Source organism: Atractosteus spatula, chromosome 6 (assembly GCF_055471065.1).
Source record: "Atractosteus spatula isolate fAtrSpa1 chromosome 6, fAtrSpa1.hap1, whole genome shotgun sequence".
In the NCBI taxonomy this organism is placed as follows: Eukaryota; Metazoa; Chordata; class Actinopteri; order Semionotiformes; family Lepisosteidae; genus Atractosteus; species Atractosteus spatula.
Genome location: NC_142711.1, coordinates 37899983 through 37919986, shown reverse-complemented (window position 1 = coordinate 37919986; position 20004 = coordinate 37899983). Strand labels below are relative to the sequence as shown.

General features: G+C 42.3%; 1 protein-coding gene across 5 annotated transcripts in view; it reads left to right on the top strand.

The window, feature by feature from the left end:
* Positions 1–18497, top strand: part of ubtfl (upstream binding transcription factor, like) — a 29060-nt gene extending 10563 nt beyond the window's left edge. For 2 of the 5 annotated variants that reach the window (XM_088918819.1, XM_088918817.1), the window contains exons 5-20: positions 2157–2312; positions 3106–3170; positions 3857–3977; positions 4356–4466; positions 5283–5410; positions 6532–6673; positions 6940–6981; positions 9703–9816; positions 11600–11761; positions 12426–12536; positions 12710–12795; positions 13191–13380; positions 13902–13949; positions 15560–15628; positions 16946–17047; positions 18008–18497. In XM_088918819.1, the coding sequence (XP_088774945.1) occupies positions 2157–2312; positions 3106–3170; positions 3857–3977; positions 4356–4466; positions 5283–5410; positions 6532–6673; positions 6940–6981; positions 9703–9816; positions 11600–11761; positions 12426–12536; positions 12710–12795; positions 13191–13380; positions 13902–13949; positions 15560–15628; positions 16946–17047; positions 18008–18127 (1767 nt within the window). In that variant the 3' untranslated portion in view covers positions 18128–18497. Of the gene's footprint in view, positions 1–1570; positions 1636–2156; positions 2313–3105; positions 3171–3856; positions 3978–4355; positions 4467–5282; positions 5411–6531; positions 6674–6939; positions 6982–9702; positions 9817–11599; positions 11762–12425; positions 12537–12709; positions 12796–13190; positions 13381–13901; positions 13950–15559; positions 15695–16945; positions 17048–18007 lie in introns of those variants that run through there. The other 3 variants (XM_088918816.1, XM_088918815.1, XM_088918820.1) reach the window with 2 other exon arrangements.
* The last annotated feature ends 1507 nt before the right edge of the window (positions 18498–20004 follow it).

Here is a 20004-nt window from a genome sequence, read left to right as displayed (position 1 = left end):
CACATTCTAAGCAAAAAACAAAAAGAAGTAACAGACCTTTTACTAGGAAGGAAAAATGTAAAAGTCATCATTGCGTAAGTGTTCAAACACTGTGCTGTGGTAAATCTACTTTAATTTAGGAACATGAAATTTGCCTTAGTGAGCCACACAAACATCTGAGTGGCTCATGGTGATGTCTGTGTGCAGTAATAGTATTTTACATGTTTCAGACTAAATAACCCTGTCTGTGAAGGTTCCTCAGTCAGGTAGTGCATTTCCAACACAGATTCACCTGTGAAGACAAGGATCTATATTTCATAACAGTGTAGGTATACCTTTATATTAAGGTATAGACAAGACAAAATCGGACCTTTTTCATCTAAATGCAAAACTTTACATCTGGTGCAAACCCAACATAATTCATCACTCAGATGACACCTCCTCTACCTTCAAGCAAGATGGTGGCAGTATTATGTCATAGTTTGTCTTTCATCAGCGGCAACTGGGAACCTGGAGCAAATTACAATACTGGATCTTATCCATTCTTAGAGGAAACTCCTGCTTGAAACCAAAAACAGCAACCTTTCAGCAGTACAGTAATCCAAAACACAAGCCAAACCTCCACTGGAGTGGCTTAAGAATAAGAAAGTCAATGCCTGTGAGTGGCCCAGTCAGAATTTTGACGTAAAGCCTACAGAATCTGTTAGAAATTTTATGAAAATAATTGAAGACTATGATCCATAAATTCTCTCCAAGTAACAGGAGAGGACTTGGGCACCTCTGCGGGGAAGAACAAGCAAAAATGTCCTCATGTCGTTGTACAATGTTGGTAAAGACATACCCAAAAAGAGCTGTGACTGTAATTGCTGCCAAAGGTGCTTCTACCAAATATTCAGTTCTTGGGTCTGAATACTTATGCAATCGACATAATTCAATTTTCTCCTTATTTTTGTGCTGATTTTTACTGTAACTTATCTTACCCTTAGAAGTCTTCAGTTTGAGCATTGAAGTTATGAGTAAAATATTACATTTAAAAATGTGTATATGTAATTTTTTAATTTCCTTAAATAAGACATCATAGGAAGGGTCTTGATACTTTTAGAAGGCACTGTAATTCCTATTTAATTTGAAAACAGATCAGTTAGGTATAACAAAAATAATAGATAATAGGAGATTCTAAATAAAAAAATTAAATCATATGATTTTGATTCTGATTTAGTATCAATGGATTGCTTATTCTAAATTACATATGAAACCTGTCAGAATGAATTTCTCAAGGACTGGAGTTGCCCGTGTCTGATATAGGTCTTATGCACTATGTGAATTCTTCCCAGCCTTGCTGTGGACACTCAGAACTGCATCTGAGTATCTGCACTCCAGTCTTTGATTTTTGTATGCATAATTAAATGGGTGTGATTTAGGATGCAATATACTCCATGACTAAAAACAGTAATAAATAATCACAAACATATAACTTCGGCTTGAAATCATAGGATTTTTAATTTTCACTTCTGCAGTTTTATTTTTTAGTCATAGAAGGATTTATTTTTGAGCATCTCCATTCAAACAGCTGCCTGTGTCTTTATGTAGACTGTTACGGACAGTGCTGAAGATCCATCCCCTTGATTACTGAAACAATGGAATTCGCCTCTACAAGTAATATAAGTTTGCTGTGTTGATACATTAGCCACATTATTAAAACTAGAACTCAAATATAAAGTGGTGGTCTTGGGTTTCTTTCAAATATCGAAAATATTTTCTATACTAAATGCAATTTGAAATAGACCCTTTTTGGCTTGAAATTAGTCAGATTTAGTTCTTTTATTAGCCTGGCATTTATTAGTCTCGCGATACACAAGATGAGAATAATGACCTTGAACAACATGGTCTCTTAAAAGAAATTGGTTGCAGGGGATTTTAAAATTAGATAAACGGTTTTGCATTTTCATTCAGCATAGTAAAATGATCATTTCTTGTCATTTCAATTACTTTGCTGAAATTTTTATTGAGCCCTTAGCTGTTCCACAATTTTAAACTCTTAATCAGGCAATCTGCTGTAGTCTGCCTGAAGCTAAGAGCTCCAAACCATTCGAATCGGCTATTGCTGTTTCCTGTATTGTACATCATGCTACCAGCCAGCGCTCTGCTATTCTCTGAATGTTGTTTCCTCCCCCCAGACACATCCTGACTTCCCCAAGAAGCCCCTGACACCTTACTTCCGCTTCTTCATGGAGAAACGGGCCAAATATGCCAAGATTCACCCCGAGATGAGCAACCTGGACCTCACCAAAATCCTGTCGAAGAAGTACAAGGAGCTGCCCGAGAAGAAGAAGGTGACCCCGAGACCCCCGAGCCTCTCCCAGTCACCTGGCTTGGGGCTGTAGCTGTGTGGAGGGGGCCTGCATGCTGTTGCTCTGAGTCACTGAGCCCTAATCCTTTCCACAGTCTGCCATGGTTAGCCTGGTTCAGGGCATTTGATTTATCACTTGATGTCTTAGACCTTGAACTTGTGGTGATGACGTGTGTTCTATAGTGTGGTGCCCGTGCACTGTGCTAAATCTCACCTGTTTGTGTGTAGAAGGCAATGTGTACCCCACACAGGTCTTCAATGTACCTTAGAGTATTTCACATTGACCATGTCATTTCACATTGACACCCTTCTGTTTAACACCTAAACTCCTAGGTACTGAACCCAGGGCTCCATAGCTGCTAGGGAGCAATGCTAACCACCTGCTCTACCCTGCCTCTCACCCCCATTAAGATAAGATCACTTTATTAGCCACATACAATTTCTTGCATTAGGAATTTGTCTTTTCACATACCCCAGCTTGCTCTCCATGAGACACACAGGCAGGGAAAGAGAAGCGTGGGGTCAGAGCGCAGGGTCAGCCATTTATATGGTGCCCCTGGAGCAGTTGGGGTTAAGGGCCTTGCTCAGGGGCCCAACGGAGTAGGATTCCTTTGCCAGCTGTGGGATTTGAACCGGCAGCCTTCCAGTCACAGGTGCAGATCCTTAGCCACAGTGCCACCGCTCTGCCACATTGTTTTAATTTTCCTGTTGGCCTATAAACAGCATCATAAATCGCAATTCCTGCACATGGACTAATTGTTTGTCCTTGCTCACAGCTGAAGTACATGCAGGACTTCCAGGAGGAGAAGGAGTCATTTAAGAAGAATATGGCTCGGTTCAAGTAAGTGGCTTTGTTTTGTTAGTGATCTTTCTGTTCTTGAAATGTCAAACAGACAACAGTTCAGATTAGCAGGAGTCATCTGAGTTTCCCCTTATTGCCTCTGCCTGTAAGTCACAGCTGTTAGATGGGGCCATACTGTTCATTTACCGAAAGTTTATATTTTTATGTTATCCAAGCTGATATTGTAGAATGTCCAGTTTAATGTCTGAATGTTTTTAGTTTAAATCATGTTTCATAATTATGCAGACACAACCTTGGATTCTTCTCAAAAGTAGTGTAATGTGTGTGTTTCTTGGACAATTTGTAGTGTTTAAGCACCTACTGTCCGTACTTTATCACCATACTTCTGTCACCAGTTTCACAGATATACGCAGGCACAATTCAGTGTAGGCTTTAATCCCTTTTCTCTTACGTGTGAGAGGCATGGTAAGATGTAAAGTTCTTACAAAGTCTGTCATTTTAAAGTAGATTTGTTGAACGATATACATTCCTTGTAATCAAAACCTTCAGGATGACATTGCCACACTCAGTTTTTTGGTGTGTGTTAAATCGAGTCAGTTACCTCTGTGCGGCTTTGCTAAAATTTTGAACACCTGGGCTCTATGTCTTTTTTGCAAGGAAGAACATAAAACAATCACGAAGGTCTTCGTTCATGTTTCTATTTCATGTGACCGCGTTCTTTCCAGGGAGGAGCATCCTGACCTCATCCAGGAGAGGAAGAAGTCGGACATCCCGGAAAAGCCCAAGACCCCCCAGCAGCTCTGGTACAACCATGAGAAGAAGACGTACATGAAGCTACACCCAGATGTGAGTGGCACTGTTCATGGGGAGGAGGTTGCGTTTGGGCACGGGGTGATGCAAGCACTTTCCTAGTAAGATCCTTACAAGGAAAAGTAGACTAAAAATGGACTACTTGTGGAACCTTAACCAATGCATCACAGTACACAGCAAAATTAAAAACCATGGAAAGAAATTGGAGTGCTTATTTTCTTGAGAACAGCAGGGATGGAGACATGATCCTTTACACTGCAGGATGACCCAAACTGGGCAGTTTGAGTCATGACGCCCAGTCGTTTAGAGCACAGCTCAGGAAGCTGATGTGGAGTTCGGCATGAATGGAGGGGTAAACTGCTCTGAGTGTGGCCCCTTCTTCACTTCCTCCTCTTGCCTGTCGTCCTCTTCCAGGTGAGTCAGAAGGAGCTGAAGGAGGCCCTGCGCAGACAGTGGTCTCAGCTGTCTGACAAAAAGCGCCTCAAGTGGATCAGCAAGGCCCTGGAGTTACAGAAGGACTATGAGGTGAGGGGTCCAGGTGTTGAGAACGAGGGGACCAGGACATGGAGCAACGTCTGAGTACACTGGTTGTTCAGCAATCTGTGCTCTCTGGGGTTGACTGTTACAAATCATATTTGATTGCTTGTTTGTAAAGGTAAAATTATTCAAATTTAAAGCGTTACAGGTTTTAGCACACTCTCTATTTAACACAATTCTGCCCAAGACAGTCTGGTCCGGCTGCGTTTGAGAGGCAGAACTGTGCTGTCTGACCTGCCCTGGTCAGCGGTCTGTAAACCCTGGTCCTGGAGGCCTCTCCATTGCAGTTTGTTTTAATCAATTAAGCAAGTAGTGTTTCAGTGAAGGGAATTCTAGTCCTGAAGGATATTCTGATTTTTGTTCTACATGTTTATGTGCGTAAGTAAATTAGCCAAGATCCACCTCCTAATCTATTAAGTAATCTATCGGGTGATAACTTAAATTACACATTACACACTACCTGTTTAACGTATCATAGGCAAATTGTTCTAGGCCTTGAGAAAATGAACACTGTTTATTATAACTGCTGGACTGCATCTCTCCAGGTCTCTACATTACAGTTCTGCCTCAGCCAGACTGCCCTGCTCAGCTACAGCTGGAAGAGGCCAATGGAAACATGGTATAATTAGAACCTTGGTTTGGCAACAATAGAATTAACTATTATCAAACACGTATTGCAAAGTGTTGCAGACAGGAAAATAATATTTTGCCTTGAGCATCTGCGGGGCCTGGTGCAGAGGCGTAGGAATGGGGAAATATCAGATCAGTGGCAGCTGTGTGAATGTGCTGGCTCTCTCCGTGCAGGACAGAATGAAGGCCTACCTTGAGGCACACCCTGAATGTAACGCGGAGGAGCATGTCAAGTCAGTCCTTACAAAGGCAGAGCGCCAACTCAAGGACAAGTTTGATGGTCGGCCCACTAAACCGCCCCCGTACGTACACTGTCGCCTTGACCTCAGCCGTCCCAGCTCGCTGTGATGTTTTACAGAAGGAAAATTAAAGTCGTTTCTTGTTGTATTTCACTACCAACCCCAGTGTATTATTTTTAGTTCTGTTTTTAACAAGCCCGGTCAGTGCTTTAGTATTTATGGATTTTCTTCAAGACATATTCCATTTATTTATTTCAAGAACATAGAAACAGTTACAACCAAGGTGTGACCATTCAGTCAGTCTAGTCTGTTTGGCATGATGCTCTCCTGCTGTTTCTTGTAATAATCCAGAAAAGCAGCTTCAAAAACATACCTTCTGTTTTTTGTATAGATGTGCTTTTATTTACATTTCTCAGCTTCTTTTTGATTCTTCTCTGTGTGTCAGAATTTTCAGTTTGACTCCTGCAGGTTCTAGGTTAATAAAGCTATTATTTACGGCATTTCATTCCATAAAAGTTAAATGTTTTTCCAATTCTGTTATTATTTTGCTGTTGTGAATGTGTTTCTGTTTTAGCATCACTCCTGCTCCTGCTTTACTCTTTCACCCATTTGCTGCTCTTCACTGTCATCATTGCCAGTCTCACTGTTCACAAACACCAGCAAGCCTTTTAGTGTGGTCGTCTAAAAGCTACAACCCCCCCCCCCCCCCCCCAAAAAAAAACAAAAAGTGAGCACTGACGTTTTTTTATTTTTTTAGTGTGGTATTGTTGTTTAAAATTATGGATAAATTGAAAAACACTTTGCGATTCCTCCCTTCTCAGTTTGCTGATTCCTTATGTCATGAACTTCTTCAGACCTGAGGTGGAAGTCAGTCAGGTGTCTGGTTCAGATAACTTGATAAAACAAGACTCCAAGACGGGAGTTTTGAGGCTCAGGGCTCAGAAGTTGTATTGAAACAGTGTATTACTTTCTGAATTGCTTGTCTCTTGTGAATTGCTTTTGTAGTTCATGTATATCTTTCTTCCATGGTAAAATGGATGGCAATCCAAAACATGGTTCATGTTTAAAGAGAAAATTGAGGATTTTGTCCATATTGTCTGGCAATGTGCCCTTCACGGTTACTGCACACTGCCAGTGTGTCTCGGCGGAAAGCAGGAAGGAATGATTCTACCTGCCACCTGCAGGAATGGCTACTCCCTGTACTGCGCGGAGCTGATGGTCAACATGAAGGACGTTCCCAGCACAGAGCGCATGGTGTTGTGCAGCAAGCGGTGGAAAACAATGAGCCAGAGGGAGAAGGACATGTTCCAGAAGCGCTGCGAGCAGGTCAGGGGTTGCGGGCATGGTGCTCTTGAAGTGGGATCTAGAAGATTGTAGAGTCTAGATCAACAGGTCTGGAGGTAGACCTGTTCTGATGGGTCTGTCCTGAACAGATCTTCTGTTATTTCAAGAGGCAGCAACAGGAATACATATATTACAGGTGTCATAGCTGCCCCTGTGAGTGACAGTTAAAATGGTGATTCCAGTTTATCTCAACAAAAATATTGCTTTTCATTTTGTTAATCTTGTGTTGTTCTTTTGTTACATTTCAGAAAAAGAAGCAGTATGAGATCGACCTTCAGAGGTTTTTAGAGGTGTGTGATTTCTGATGGCACACTGGGTTCCCTGCTTTTGTATCAATAGTATCTGGTATCTTCACTGCTGGGCTACACAACTCCAGAGCTGGAGGGCTGCAGTATCTTCAGTTCTACATCAGCTCTTAATACTCTAATTCACTTAATTATTGGCTTAACATGACTAATTCAACACCTATCCCAGGTCTTCAGCTACTAAAGGTCTAAAGGCACTCCAGGACTGGAGTTGTGTAACCCTGGTCTGCAAGGTGGATGCTTTTCTAGTTAATTGCAGTGTGTATGTTGTTAAGCCATTTGATGTTTCACATTCATGGTCTACAGTGCCTTGCGAAAGTATTCGGCCCCCTTGAACTTTTCAACCTTTTGCCACATTTCAGGCTTCAAACATAAAGATATACATTTTTTATTTTATGTGAAGAATCACCAACAAGTGGGACACAATTGTGAAGTGGAACGAAATCTATTGGATTTTTGAAACTTTTTTAACTAATAAAAAAATGAAAAGTGGGGCGTGCAAAATTATTCGGCCCCTTTACTTTCAGTGCAGCAAACTCACTCCAGAAGTTCAGTGAGGATCTCTGAATGATCCAATGTTGTCCTAAATGACTGATGGTGATAAATAGAATCCACCTGTGTGTAATCAAGTCTCTGTATAAATGCACCTGCTCTGTGATAGTCTCAAGGTTCTGTTGAAAGCGCAGAGAGCATCATGAAGACCAAGGAACACACCAGGCAGGTCCGTAATACTGTTGTGGAGAAGTTTAAAGCCGGATTTGGATACAAAAAGATTTCCCAAGCTTCAAACATCCCAAGGAGCACTGTGCAAGCGATCATCTTGAAATGGAAGGAGTATCAGACCACTGCAAATCTACCAAGACCTGGCCGTCCCTCTAAACTTTCAGCTCAGACAAGGAGAAGACTGATCAGAGATGCAGCCAAGAGGCCCATGATCACTCTGGATGAACTGCAGAGAACTACAGCTGAGGTGGGAGAGTCTGTCCATAGGACAACAATCAGTCTTACACTGCACAAATCTGGCCTTTATGGAAGAGTGGCAAGAAGAAAGCCATTTCTCAAAGATATCCATAAAAAGTCTCGTCTAAAGTTTGCCACAAGCCACCTGGGAGACACCCCAAACATGTGGAAGAAGGTGCTCTGGTCAGATGAAACCAAAATCGAACTTTTTGGCCACAATGCAAAACGATATGTTTGGCGTAAAAGCAACACAGCTCATCACCCTCAACACACCATCCCCACTGTCAAACATGGTGGTGGCAGCATCATGGTTTGGGCCTGCTTTTCTTCAGCAGGGACAGGGAAGATGGTTAAAATTGAGGGGAAGATGGATGCAGCCAAATACAGGACCATTCTGGATGAAAACCTGTTGGAGTCTGCAAAAGACCTGAAACTGGGACGGAGATTTATCTTCCAACAAGACAATGATCCCAAACATACAGCAAAATCTACAAAGGAATGGTTCACAAATAAACGTATCCAGGTGTTTGAATGGCCAAGTCAAAGTCCAGACCTGAATCCAATCGAGAATCTGTGGAAAGAGCTGAAAACTGCTGTTCACAAACGCTCTCCATCCAACCTCACTGAGCTCGAGCTGTTTTGCAAGGAAGAATGGGCAAGAATTTCAGTCTCTCGATGTGCAAAACTGATAGAGACATACCCCAAGCGACTTGCAGCTGTAATCGCAGCAAAAGGTGGCTCTACAAAGTATTAACGCAAGGGGGCCGAATAATTTTGCACGCCCCACTTTTCATTTTTTTATTAGTTAAAAAAGTTTCAAAAATCCAATAGATTTCGTTCCACTTCACAATTGTGTCCCACTTGTTGGTGATTCTTCACATAAAATAAAAAATTTATATCTTTATGTTTGAAGCCTGAAATGTGGCAAAAGGTTGAAAAGTTCAAGGGGGCCGAATACTTTCGCAAGGCACTGTATGTGTGATGTGTGCTGTGTAAGCAGACCTGTTTTCCTCATCTGTTTACCAATTGCACTGTGTTTAAGTACCAGGTTATCTTAAAAGAATATGGATAATTTTTAGGAAGGTGTTATACAACTTTAAAGGAGTAAATAGTAGAAGAAACAGCATTGGTGTGGAAAATGTATTAACAAGGTTTTAAAATTTTTAATCAATTTTTTTTATTTTAAAAGCTTATTTTGGTATAGAAAAAGTGCAGTAAATGTCATGTTGGAGGAGAAATTATTGGAAATTTTCCTGGTTAGTGTATTCACTGTGTGTTGTCTCAGCTGCTCACAGTGCTGGGTATGGTGTGTGTCTGCGCAGTCGTGTTGTCCCAGCGGATCACAGTGCTGGCTGTAGTGTGGTGTGTGTCTGCCCAGTCATGTTGTCCCAGCTGCTCAAAGTGCTGGGTAGTGTGGTGTGTGTCTGCGCAGTCGTGTTGTCCCAGCGGATCACAGTGCTGGCTGTAGTGTGGTGTGTGTCTGCGCAGTCATGTTGTCCCAGCTGCTCAAAGTGCTGGGTAGTGTGGTGTGTGTCTGCGCAGTCGTGTTGTCCCAGTGGATCACAGTGCTGGCTGTAGTGTGGTGTGTGTCTGCGCAGTCATGTTGTCCCAGCTGCTCAAAGTGCTGGGTAGTGTGGTGTGTGTCTGCGCAGTCGTATTGTCCCAGTGGATCATAGTGCTGGCTGTAGTGTGGTGTGTGTCTGCGCAGTCATGTTGTCCCAGCTGCTCACAGTGCTGTGTTTTCAGAGCCTGCCAGAAGAGGAGCGAGACAGGGTTCTCACAGAGGAGAAGTTGGGAGGGAGCCGACTGGGGGTGGGGAATGCCGGGAGTCCTCACCGGGCCAAATCCCCTTCAGGCAAGGTGAGATACTGCCAATGTCAAACTTAGTGTTTACTGTATTTCAGTGGCTTTGGAAATATTAGATCAGTCTTAATCTGTGTCTAATAGTCATTCTTCTGTTCTACCTTTAACTTATATGGTCTAAAGGTTAGAAGGAGAGAACCATTAATGTCTAGTTCTTACTCTTGTTTACTGAAATAGTTGTGATTTTTTGTTCCAGAGGAATTTTATAATAATAATTGCTTACACTTATATAGCGCTTTTCTGGACACTCCACTGAAAGCGCTTTACAGGTAATGGGGATTCCCCTCCACCACCACCACCAATATGTAGCCCCACCTGGATGATGTGATGGCAGCCATAGTGCGCCAGAACGTTCACCACACATCAGTGGGGAGGAGAGCAGAGTAATGAAGCCAATTCATAGATGGGGATTATTTGGAGGCTATGATTGGTAAGGGCCAATGGGAAATTTAGCCAGGACGCCGGGGTTACAACCCCACTCTTTTCGAAAAACTGATTTTTCATGACCACAGACCTCAGGACCTTGGTTGTACGTCTCATCCGAAGGACAGCGCCTGTTTACAGTATGGTGTCCCCGTCACTATACTGGGGCATTAGGACCCACATGGGCTGCAGGGTGAGTGCCCCCTACTGGCCTCACTAACACCTCTTCCAGCAGCAACCTTAGTTTTTCCCAGGAGGTCTCCTATCCAGGTACTGACCAGGCTTACACCTGCTTAGCTTCAGTGGGTTGCCAGTTGTGAGTTGCAGAGTGATATGACTGCTGGCCGTATAATTTGGTCTTTTATGGTTTCTGTTATGATTTGGTGTTTGGTGTAATTCATTTAACCTGTTTAGTTCAACACCAACAGCCTGGAGCATAGAACTTCATAGATTATGTCTTTTGTTGTCAAACAAGGGCACTTGGCGAATGATTGGGTTAGAATTAAGTGCAGAAATTGTCATTGTGCTTTACACTTCACAATGAGCTGCGTTAGCTGGTACGTGACATGTTGGATTCCTTCTGAATCCATCACAAGTTTTTAAGACTTCCTTTTGAGAGTGAGAGAATAGTCTATGTGCACTTTTTATTAAACATGATTAAACAAAGCTTTTGACAATTTGATACAGATAATTTTGACTCTTATTGTAGTATACTTACACCTCACAGAATCAATTTTCAATGCTTTAAGGAACAAAAGAAGAATATTAAGAAATTCCGCATTATGAAATATACGTTAGTAAAATGTGTCATGATATTTATTTCCAGGTTAAAAGCACTTTGCTAATGAGAGCTAGTAGGATTGTAAAATTGCTAATTGTTTCCGTGCTACCCCTTTTGCATTTTTAGCTCTTTTGACCCATAATGTCTGAAACGAAAGCTGCAATTCAAAGTGTCCAAAATGTCAAGGCAAGGTGTCCTCATGGATTAAGATTAGAAGGGGAGTGGAGGCCACTGAGCTAACCTGTGGCTGATATTGGTCACAGCCTGAGCATGTCGTCCACTGAACATTCCTGCAAGACAAAGATAAGATTAGAGCGTCTGCACAGTCCACTTTTAGAGACCACCACATTATTCTGTTTCTTGATATAAGTGTTTTAAAGTGGCTGTGTGTATTGGAGCTTTTACAGATAGTACCAGTAATAGATAAGCAAATCTTTGAGTTATCAGGAACACACCTCTCGTTACATTGACACCACGTCTCTGGTGAGCAGCCCTGGCATTATAAGATAATAAATGTGAAGAAAAGTTCCAGATCTTCCCAGGGAGTTGACCTGCATGCTGTGTGTTCTGTGCCAGGAGAGGTACCGTGAGGCGGACCATGTGCCAGACCAGCGGGTACAGAGCCTGGTGAAGGACAAACATGATGGCAAGAAGAGGGTGCGGTTACCAGAGACGCCAAAGACGGCCGAGGAGATGTGGCAGCAGAGTGTCATCGGAGACTATCTAGCCAAGTACAGGGTGAGAGCGTGGGAGTGAAATACAGTGGTGTGTAATTTAGTCTTTATACAACCAATTTATTTAACCAGAGTATATTGGCTTCACCAACATGACTGGGTAGCTTGTTCCACACTCCCACAACCCTTTGTGTAAAGATGTTTCTTGTAGTTTCAAGATGCACATGTCTGTATTGACTCTGCACATCCATTGATGCTGATCTTCCCACCATGCCTTCTCCTGTGCAGTTATACTGAGGGGATGTCGATTGATCACTCCGTGTTGATCCATCTTTTAGACCAATAGCTTTGTCCATGAAGTGGCTCCTAAGCATCAACTCATTTCTGTGGCTGAAAGTGCAAACGGGGCAAGGAATCTCATGGAATTGGAAAGGAAATTAGATGTGCTTGTTGGGTGTTTTCATGGTAAAACTTGTGGCTTTGGTGGGGAGACTCATTGGTGTTAATGAGTCCACAATTAGGACAATACAGAAATGCAGAGCTGTAATGAGTGCTAGTTTTGCTGATGGTTGGTGGGTATGTGCTAGAAAATCAAATTTTTGTTCAAATACATCACAGGATCTGCGGTTCCCTGTGTCCCCCAGGGTTTTTCAAAAACCTTATAGTTGGTTAGAGATCCCAGGTCCTGTGCTGTGGCAGTCTAATTTGCGTTCATGTTCCTCCTGCAGAATGACAGGAAGAAGGCACAGAATGCCATGGAATCTACCTGGAAAGCCATGGAGAAGAAGGAGAAGATCCCTTGGATTAAGAAGGCAGCTGAAGACCAGAAGAGATACGAGGTATATCAGTATGTTGGGGGTCTACGTCACCCCATGACACAGTGACATATTTTTATTTGGTTCCTGTTCCTACTTGGTTCAGTGTGACATAGAGGATAGGTTGAATAGCTTGTTTCTTAATAGTGTTTTCATCTTGTGTGTGTGTGTCTGACAACTGTGTCGCATCCCTGCAGAGAGAGCTGGTGGAGATGAGGACACCACAGTCTGCTCAGGCCCAGAGAAAACCGAAATTTGATGGAGAGCCCAAGAAACCACCTGTGTGAGTGAGAATTTCCAGAAATGTACACACACACACAAAGGCACTCAAGTATACACTGTTACAACTTTAAAAAGACAAGCTGGTTCACCATCGACAGCAAAGGTTTTCCCTGTTCTGTTTATCATCTTTACGGTTTACTGTGGGTCATTATTATCAGTCAGTAAGACTGTCTGGATTGTAACACAGATCATGGAAGTAATTCTAGTTTTCTTTCTGAATGTCAAAGACTGAAGAGGTCCAGCTGTGTTATAATCTGTGATACTCTGCAGCATTTTATTTAAACATTCCTTTGTTTCTCTGTACTCCACAACTTTTCCCTTCTTCTTCTCTTGTCCTGGCTCTCTTTCTGCACCTTTTTCACTTTTGACTCCTGTTTTTCCCTCCCTGTCTCTCAGGAGTGGGTATCAGATGTTCTCCCAGGAGCTCCTGACCAATGGAGAGCTGAACCACTTCAGCCTCAAGGAGCGGATGGTGGAGATTGGGAAGCGCTGGCAGAAGCTAAGCCAGAGCCAGAAAGACAAGTATAAGAAACTGGTGGAGAGTCAGCAAGCGGAGTACAAGGCTGAACTGGAGGCCTGGGTCAAGGTAAAGGGGGGTGGAAGAAATGGAGCAGGGGAAGAGGGTCAAAGGGGGAGAGACTTGAGAAAAAAAGAAGGAACATGGTGGGAATGGAGAGGGAAGAGGAGATACAAGAATAGAAAGAGATGGAGTTAGAGGGGGAGCAGGGAGAATGAGGGAGGAAGCAGAAAACAATAGTCGGCTACTTATGGGTAGTGTTTTGCAGGGTTTGCCATTTTTTTTCGAAAATACCTCAATTTATTCTGATAATGCCATTTTAACAATGTGAATTCCTCTCATTTTAAAAACTAGAAAAATGTGGGGTGTTTTTGAGGCTGGTATTTCATGAGCTGCAGTAATGAAACCCAGAGATGCCATTCATGAGACTTTTTCATTGGTGCATCATTTCTCTTTGTTGATGATGTAATTTCCTGGTCACAGTCACCCAAAGGGCTGGTTTTCAGTGGTGTGGGTGCACCTCTGGAGCTGCTCTACCTTTGGAGGGAACAACTGCCTCTAAATTGCTGTCTTGCTCTGCTCTGTTTCAGTCTCTCACGCCTCAGGAACGAGCGGTTTATAAGGAGTTCACCTCCACGGTGAGTACTGATTCATTGACAGTGTTTGCACGTCTGTGCATTTTATTCTTATATGTGCACAAGCATGTTTGCGAGTATTGTGTTGTTCTTAATTTCATCATGGTTCTTCCTGCATTTCTCAGTGACACAGTGCTGGGTAAATTGATCGAGAGGTTATGTGGGGAAACAGCAAAGGTAAATGATAGAATAATGTCTTGTGGTGGCGTGAACAATGCATTATCTACTATTTGTAAATGCATTTAAATTAATATTGTAAACATAATAATGATGACCATGACCTGTAGTACAAAATATATTTTCCTTTGGAAAAGGTGGCCTAAATTAAATTTCATCCCTCACTCTGGAGAGCAACAGTCAATTCCATCCAAGTTTTTAATTAAACTGAACCAGTTCTTGCTTAGTGACATAACTTTGTAACATAGTGTGTAGGTCTCTGGGCTCAGGTCTGCTGTAGACAGTACAGTTGTACCTTCAGTGAGGTACTGTATCGCAGTTGTTCCACCCAGCTATGGGGACCAGCAATCCTGGGAGATAATCCCTGGACCGGCATCCTGTCCAGGAGGGGAGTCGCATTCTTTCTCATCTGTTTCCCACCATAGAAACCAGGAAAGGCTCCGGCCCAGTGATCACATGTGACACAGATATAGATACTTCCTCAAACTTGCTGTTGAACCACCATCACTAGTTTCATCTGGCGTCCTAAATGACTCCAATGCAAGAGAGGCTGTGATCTTGCAGAATGCATACTTGTTCTATTGGTTTACATTTTGCTTTGCTAATTGTAAAAGAGGTTAAACACTTGTGAAAGATGCTACACTGTGAATATATTTACCTTTGTTTTCTGTATTTCGAAGTCATCAAACAAAGAGCTGAGGGACTTAAACCTGATAGCTTTACTTTGTGTATTTTTGCACAGGATGCTACTCTGAATAGATTTATTATATAAAAATTGAGGAAAGTTGTTTAATTTGAAACGCAGGTTTAAACTAATTTAAAAACGTGTTTTGGGAAAATGAAACATTAGTTTTTTAATGCGGTTACCTTGTAATATTTTAAAGAACAGCGACACCTGCTGGTGAATTGAAGAATTTCTGGTTTCTTGCTGTTGGAATCAAATCTTTGAACAGGGTTATGTTCAGGGTTTTGTTAGGTGATGTCTTACATGAATACAATCATGTTCTACAGGTACTGCAATGTCTTAAACCTCATGGGTACTGTTTTATCTGTTCTGTGGTAATATTTAGCAGTGTTAGTTATATTTATAGCATGTGTTAATTTGTTTAATGATGTTTCCCCTTTAAGTTCGTATTATGTCAAGTGAAATACATGGATCGTCCTGTAGAAGAAGCCATGAAACAGTTGTAGGTGTGGTAGCAGTTCCTGCTTTTGCCCAGACTTTTAAAATACTGCTGGACTTTCAGGAAGCATAGAGTGGTTCAATTAGCTTTTTAAAATTATTTTGATGCAAAAGAGTGTAATGAAGGTACTTGAATGCTCAAGCCTGCGGGCTTGTTTGCGTCACAACACCCCGCTAACCCGAAGGGCTGGGGCTCGCCGGGACCAGGTTCTCTCCTCTAACTCTGCCCCCTCCTCCCTCGGTTTCCCTGCAGAAACGGCGCAGCTCATCCAAAGCGGGAGGCCCGGGGGCGAAGGTGCGCGTGCCGGGGAAGGGGAAGGCGGTAGGTGCCAGTGCCAGAGGACTGGGGGCCGGGGGGGGCAGGAGAGCGCTGGCGTACAGGTCACAGGTAACGCCCGCTCGCGTCGCCGGGGGGGACTTGGGAATTTGTGTGTGGGTGAGTGAGGGGGGGTTCCAGCTCTCCCCCAGCGCTGGCTGTGGGGGGCATTCTGTGAGCTTTGTTCCTGCATAATTTTGGAGAGAGCAGGTTTCTCGCACAATAGCAGTCTGATCTATTTTACGTGTCTTACGTGATTTAAGTATTCCCTTTTATACTATGTGTACCTAATAAAGAGGAACAGGCTGGTGTGTTTGCCCGGGCGTACTGGGTGAATACTCCTCTAGGCTCGGACTGTCTGGCCTGCTTGAAGGTCTGCGCTGAAGTGGTACTTTCGGTGCTTAATGACGGCCTCGTGTCACTCAGACGGACGCTTCTCATCAGTGTATCTAAAGCCCTTTGGGATCCTTTGGGCTGAAAAGTGCTATGTAAATGCAGGATTTATTTTATAAGTTGAAGTGTACACCCTGCTAACGCCTCCTGAGCATTACAAGATAAAAATACCATTGCTGAGCATTGTGGGTCCTATTCTTATTCCTGCATCTCTGCATTGTGTGGACAACATGAGAAAATATGCCCACAAAGAGGGTAACACTTTTTACAGCCAATGTGGGGATACCCCACAATGGTAATAAACGTCTTTTTTTATCAAACATTTTTTAATTTAAATGTGCCACGTCCATTTTCACATAATGTCGAACTTCTTTTCTGTGGAATATGGAATAAGAGTCAAAGGGAAAGAGGAATATGTGAGCATGTATGAGAGTGTGTTCTGAATGTGTCATGTATAAATACGTACAGTAATACCCCCTATATGTTGATTCTTTATCTCTTGATTTGCAAATGTATCGCTTCTGCAGTATACTGAACCAAGATTTGGTTTCCACCACCCAAAGATCTGCAAATTCTTCTGACCAATTCATAAGGCAGAATTTGGCACAGATGACAAAGACATGGAAGTGCTTTAAACAGTTTTTAGTGCATTAAGAGTTTTGCATGAAGCAATGGTGGAAAGCGTCAGTTTGCACCTGCACTGCACAGATAACTCTGTGAACGTGTAGACTGTTTCCGGGTCCCAGAAACCCCCCTTTTTACATCAGTCTTGGAGGGGAAAATTGATTTGTTATGTGGTGTTTACATGGTGCACTTCTCTAGAAGGTACACCAGGATACAATTGTATATAAGTAAGCTGTCTGAATCCATAGCCAGTGACTTGTCTGCGTGTGAGAGCATGGGGGAGATAACCAAGGCTGTCTCCACCAGGAAACTTCAGACTCGGAGGAAGAGGAGAAGACGGACTCCTCTGACTCAGAAGAGGAGGAGGAAACGTCCGGCAGCTCAGAGAGCGAAGAAGATGAGGAGGAGGTAAGAGAGTGGTGATGCTGTGGCTTGAGAATCACTTTCAGATTGTAGCATAGTAAGCGACAGAAGAAAGCACTTCTACATTCTTTGTATCAAATCCTTAAAATCACATGGTCGCATGTTACTAGTGGTTTTAAAAGGGGTTGTCGTATGTATGTCGTGATCAGACATCCATTGCTGTAAAAAATTAATACTTATAAAACTGAGCTAAGTCAAAACTATAACATCAGTGCTACAGGCTTTACGTTTCGTTTAAAAGTTTCTTTAATTGTTTTCCCAAATGACCCCTTAAAGATACAGATCGATTTAAAACCTAAGAGCAGCTATTCAATCGCAGTGTTGTAGCTTTTTAACATTTGTCATTTCAATTAATGTAGCGTGCCCCAGATGAAATGTTAAGGATAACAGGTCGATGTCACTGATATGGCAGGAGCAGAGAGATTAGGAAATGAGAGCATTCTGTGAAACTGGAAGTGACACTAGCCAGTCATGTGCTGTGTACATTACAAATACAATCCAGTCCACAGGAAGTCTTAGAAACAAACACCAAGAGAAAAGGACTCACTCCTGCTGTTTTCAACATGGGACAGAACTCACATGTCCTAAGTCCTAAGTCTGCGTGGTGCACAGATGAGTTAGATCAAGCTGTACCAAAGCCCTGGTTTCATTTATAATTTTATAATAATGTTAGAAACTTTGACTTGGTGCATAAGTAAAGAGGTCCATTAGAAGTCCAGGATTTCAGATCAGCTAGCATCATATTGTTACACTTAAAATCACCAGTTTTTACAACTCATATGAGTCCTAGATTAAGAATGTTTCATTAAGAACCAATAACCAACAATTTACTGTATAATTTCTGTTAAAAAATGAAATTGGTGCCCTCCTGGCTTAGGAATCCTGTTTAGCAGCGTGGTTCTGGGTGAGTCACATGTGCTTAACCACTTCCTCTCCCGGTTTCAGAATGAAGACGATGAGGATGACGATGACGATGAGGACGACGACGACGAAGATGAAGATGATCAATCAGAGGCCACCAGCAGCTCTTCCACAGAAGAGAGCAGCGATTCGGACTCTGACTAGTTCCACCCACAGTGGAGGGAGGCTGTGCAGGACACGCCCAAACCCCTCCTCTCCGTGGAGACAGCGCAAGCCTGATGGGAGGTGGCGGCACTGCCCACTGGACTGGCTACAGACTGAGGATTGGGGTCATGACCCCAGGGACTTTTGTTCTGGGTTGACTCCCTTTACGGAGCTGTGTTACATGTGTTTTTTTAATTACCTTTCTTATAGGTGTTTCTGAATTGTTGCGCGTTCCCTTTTTTATTACAAAAACATAAACAGATGAAGCGTTCTAGTTTCCTGTTCTCGCATTTTTGTTTTAGCCATATGTACTTGTTGGAGGGGGGGGGGGGGGGGGGCTTACAGAATAAACCTCTCAATTCCCTTTTCAGGGCTGTTCTTATTAACATTACAGAGCTACAGGTATGTCTATGTACTGGTAACATTGTTAGAAAAGTGACTGCAGGAGTGAATAGAAGAGAAATCTCACCATTTTCAAAACAGTGCTATCTGATTTTGAAGTAGGGTTCCCCAGTGAGGGGCAAGATAAGATGCTCATTTCTCAGTGTGTTCCAAAACCATACCTGTAAGTGGACACATGATGAACACTTGACAAATGAAAGAGGAATATATGCGGATTGTTTTTGTTCTGTACACGTTTAAAAGGTATTTATGTGGCGTCTGCATCCATTTAGTTTTCACTTGTTTTCTAGTGTCTATTTTACTGTTTTCTGAGGTACCCCACTGGGCTAACTTAGTCCTCTTAAGACTAGATTCAGTTCTTTTGTGAGAGAAGGACCATCTGGTATGCCCATGAAGGTTACTGGTCAGTCTTCAGGCACAGCTTGAGATGTGTTCCATTTATTAGATCTCTGTGAAGTGGAAAGGGAAGGTACTCATGACATAAGCAGAACTTGTGCAAATATGGAGTAAGTTTTACAGGAGAAACCAGGTTTTCTTCATTTCATCAGTTTATATAGCACTTTACATGTACATTTGAGAGACTGCTTCCAAGATAGGTAAAACAGTCAGTAAATGAGTTTACCCTTTAAGAGAACACAAGGTGAGCTCATCAGGGAAAGGCCTTAAAACTTCAGGGGTTCAGAGAGGTTCATATACTGTACCAGACCCTCCTAAAACCACACCTGTGTTCCTGCTGAGCTCAGTTCTGTTCAGTTCTCAGTTCTAACTGTGCCAGGCTATAAGCAGTATTGAACTTTTTTTTGGCTGAATTAGCAGCTTTTTAATCACAATTTTGAAAAGCTCTAAAGCAAATCATCCATGGCAGCCTGATAAGATTGCTTTGGACTCACTGTTAGTCACAAGTTTGTGTGCCCTTGCAAATGCTATTGCTGTTGCAGAAGTTAGAAAGTTAGATTTTATTACTTTCTTATAAATTGTTCAAACAGTTAATGTTTTTGAGTTTAATAATAAATATAATGCTTCATAGAGATTTGAAAATGATCAAACTAGATGCACAAAAATGTTTGGATTTATTGTTGAGCTCATTAAGTACCATTAGTTATTGACAGAAAACTGAGCTGAACTATAGCATTTGCTTGAGGATAATTTATAAATGGTGAATTTGTTACAGTGACAGCTTGACAGTAACTGGAAATTTGTCACCTGTACTGGTACCATGTCTGCTGCTGGGTGTAGTGTTCACCCGGGTCTCTTCCTTTTTTAATTCCACCTGAGTGCTGTGATCTAAATACCTTCAAGTGATACATGTTACAGTTTGTGAATTTTCATCATTTCCAACTGTTTGATGAAAATTTAAAACCTGTAAAAAAAAACACTGTAGGACTGAATGTGTGCTCTACAAGAACTGGAGCAGAGACAACAAGGAAGATATGTCTTTTAAGAATCCATCCTAGAGTACTGATACTCCTGGAGGC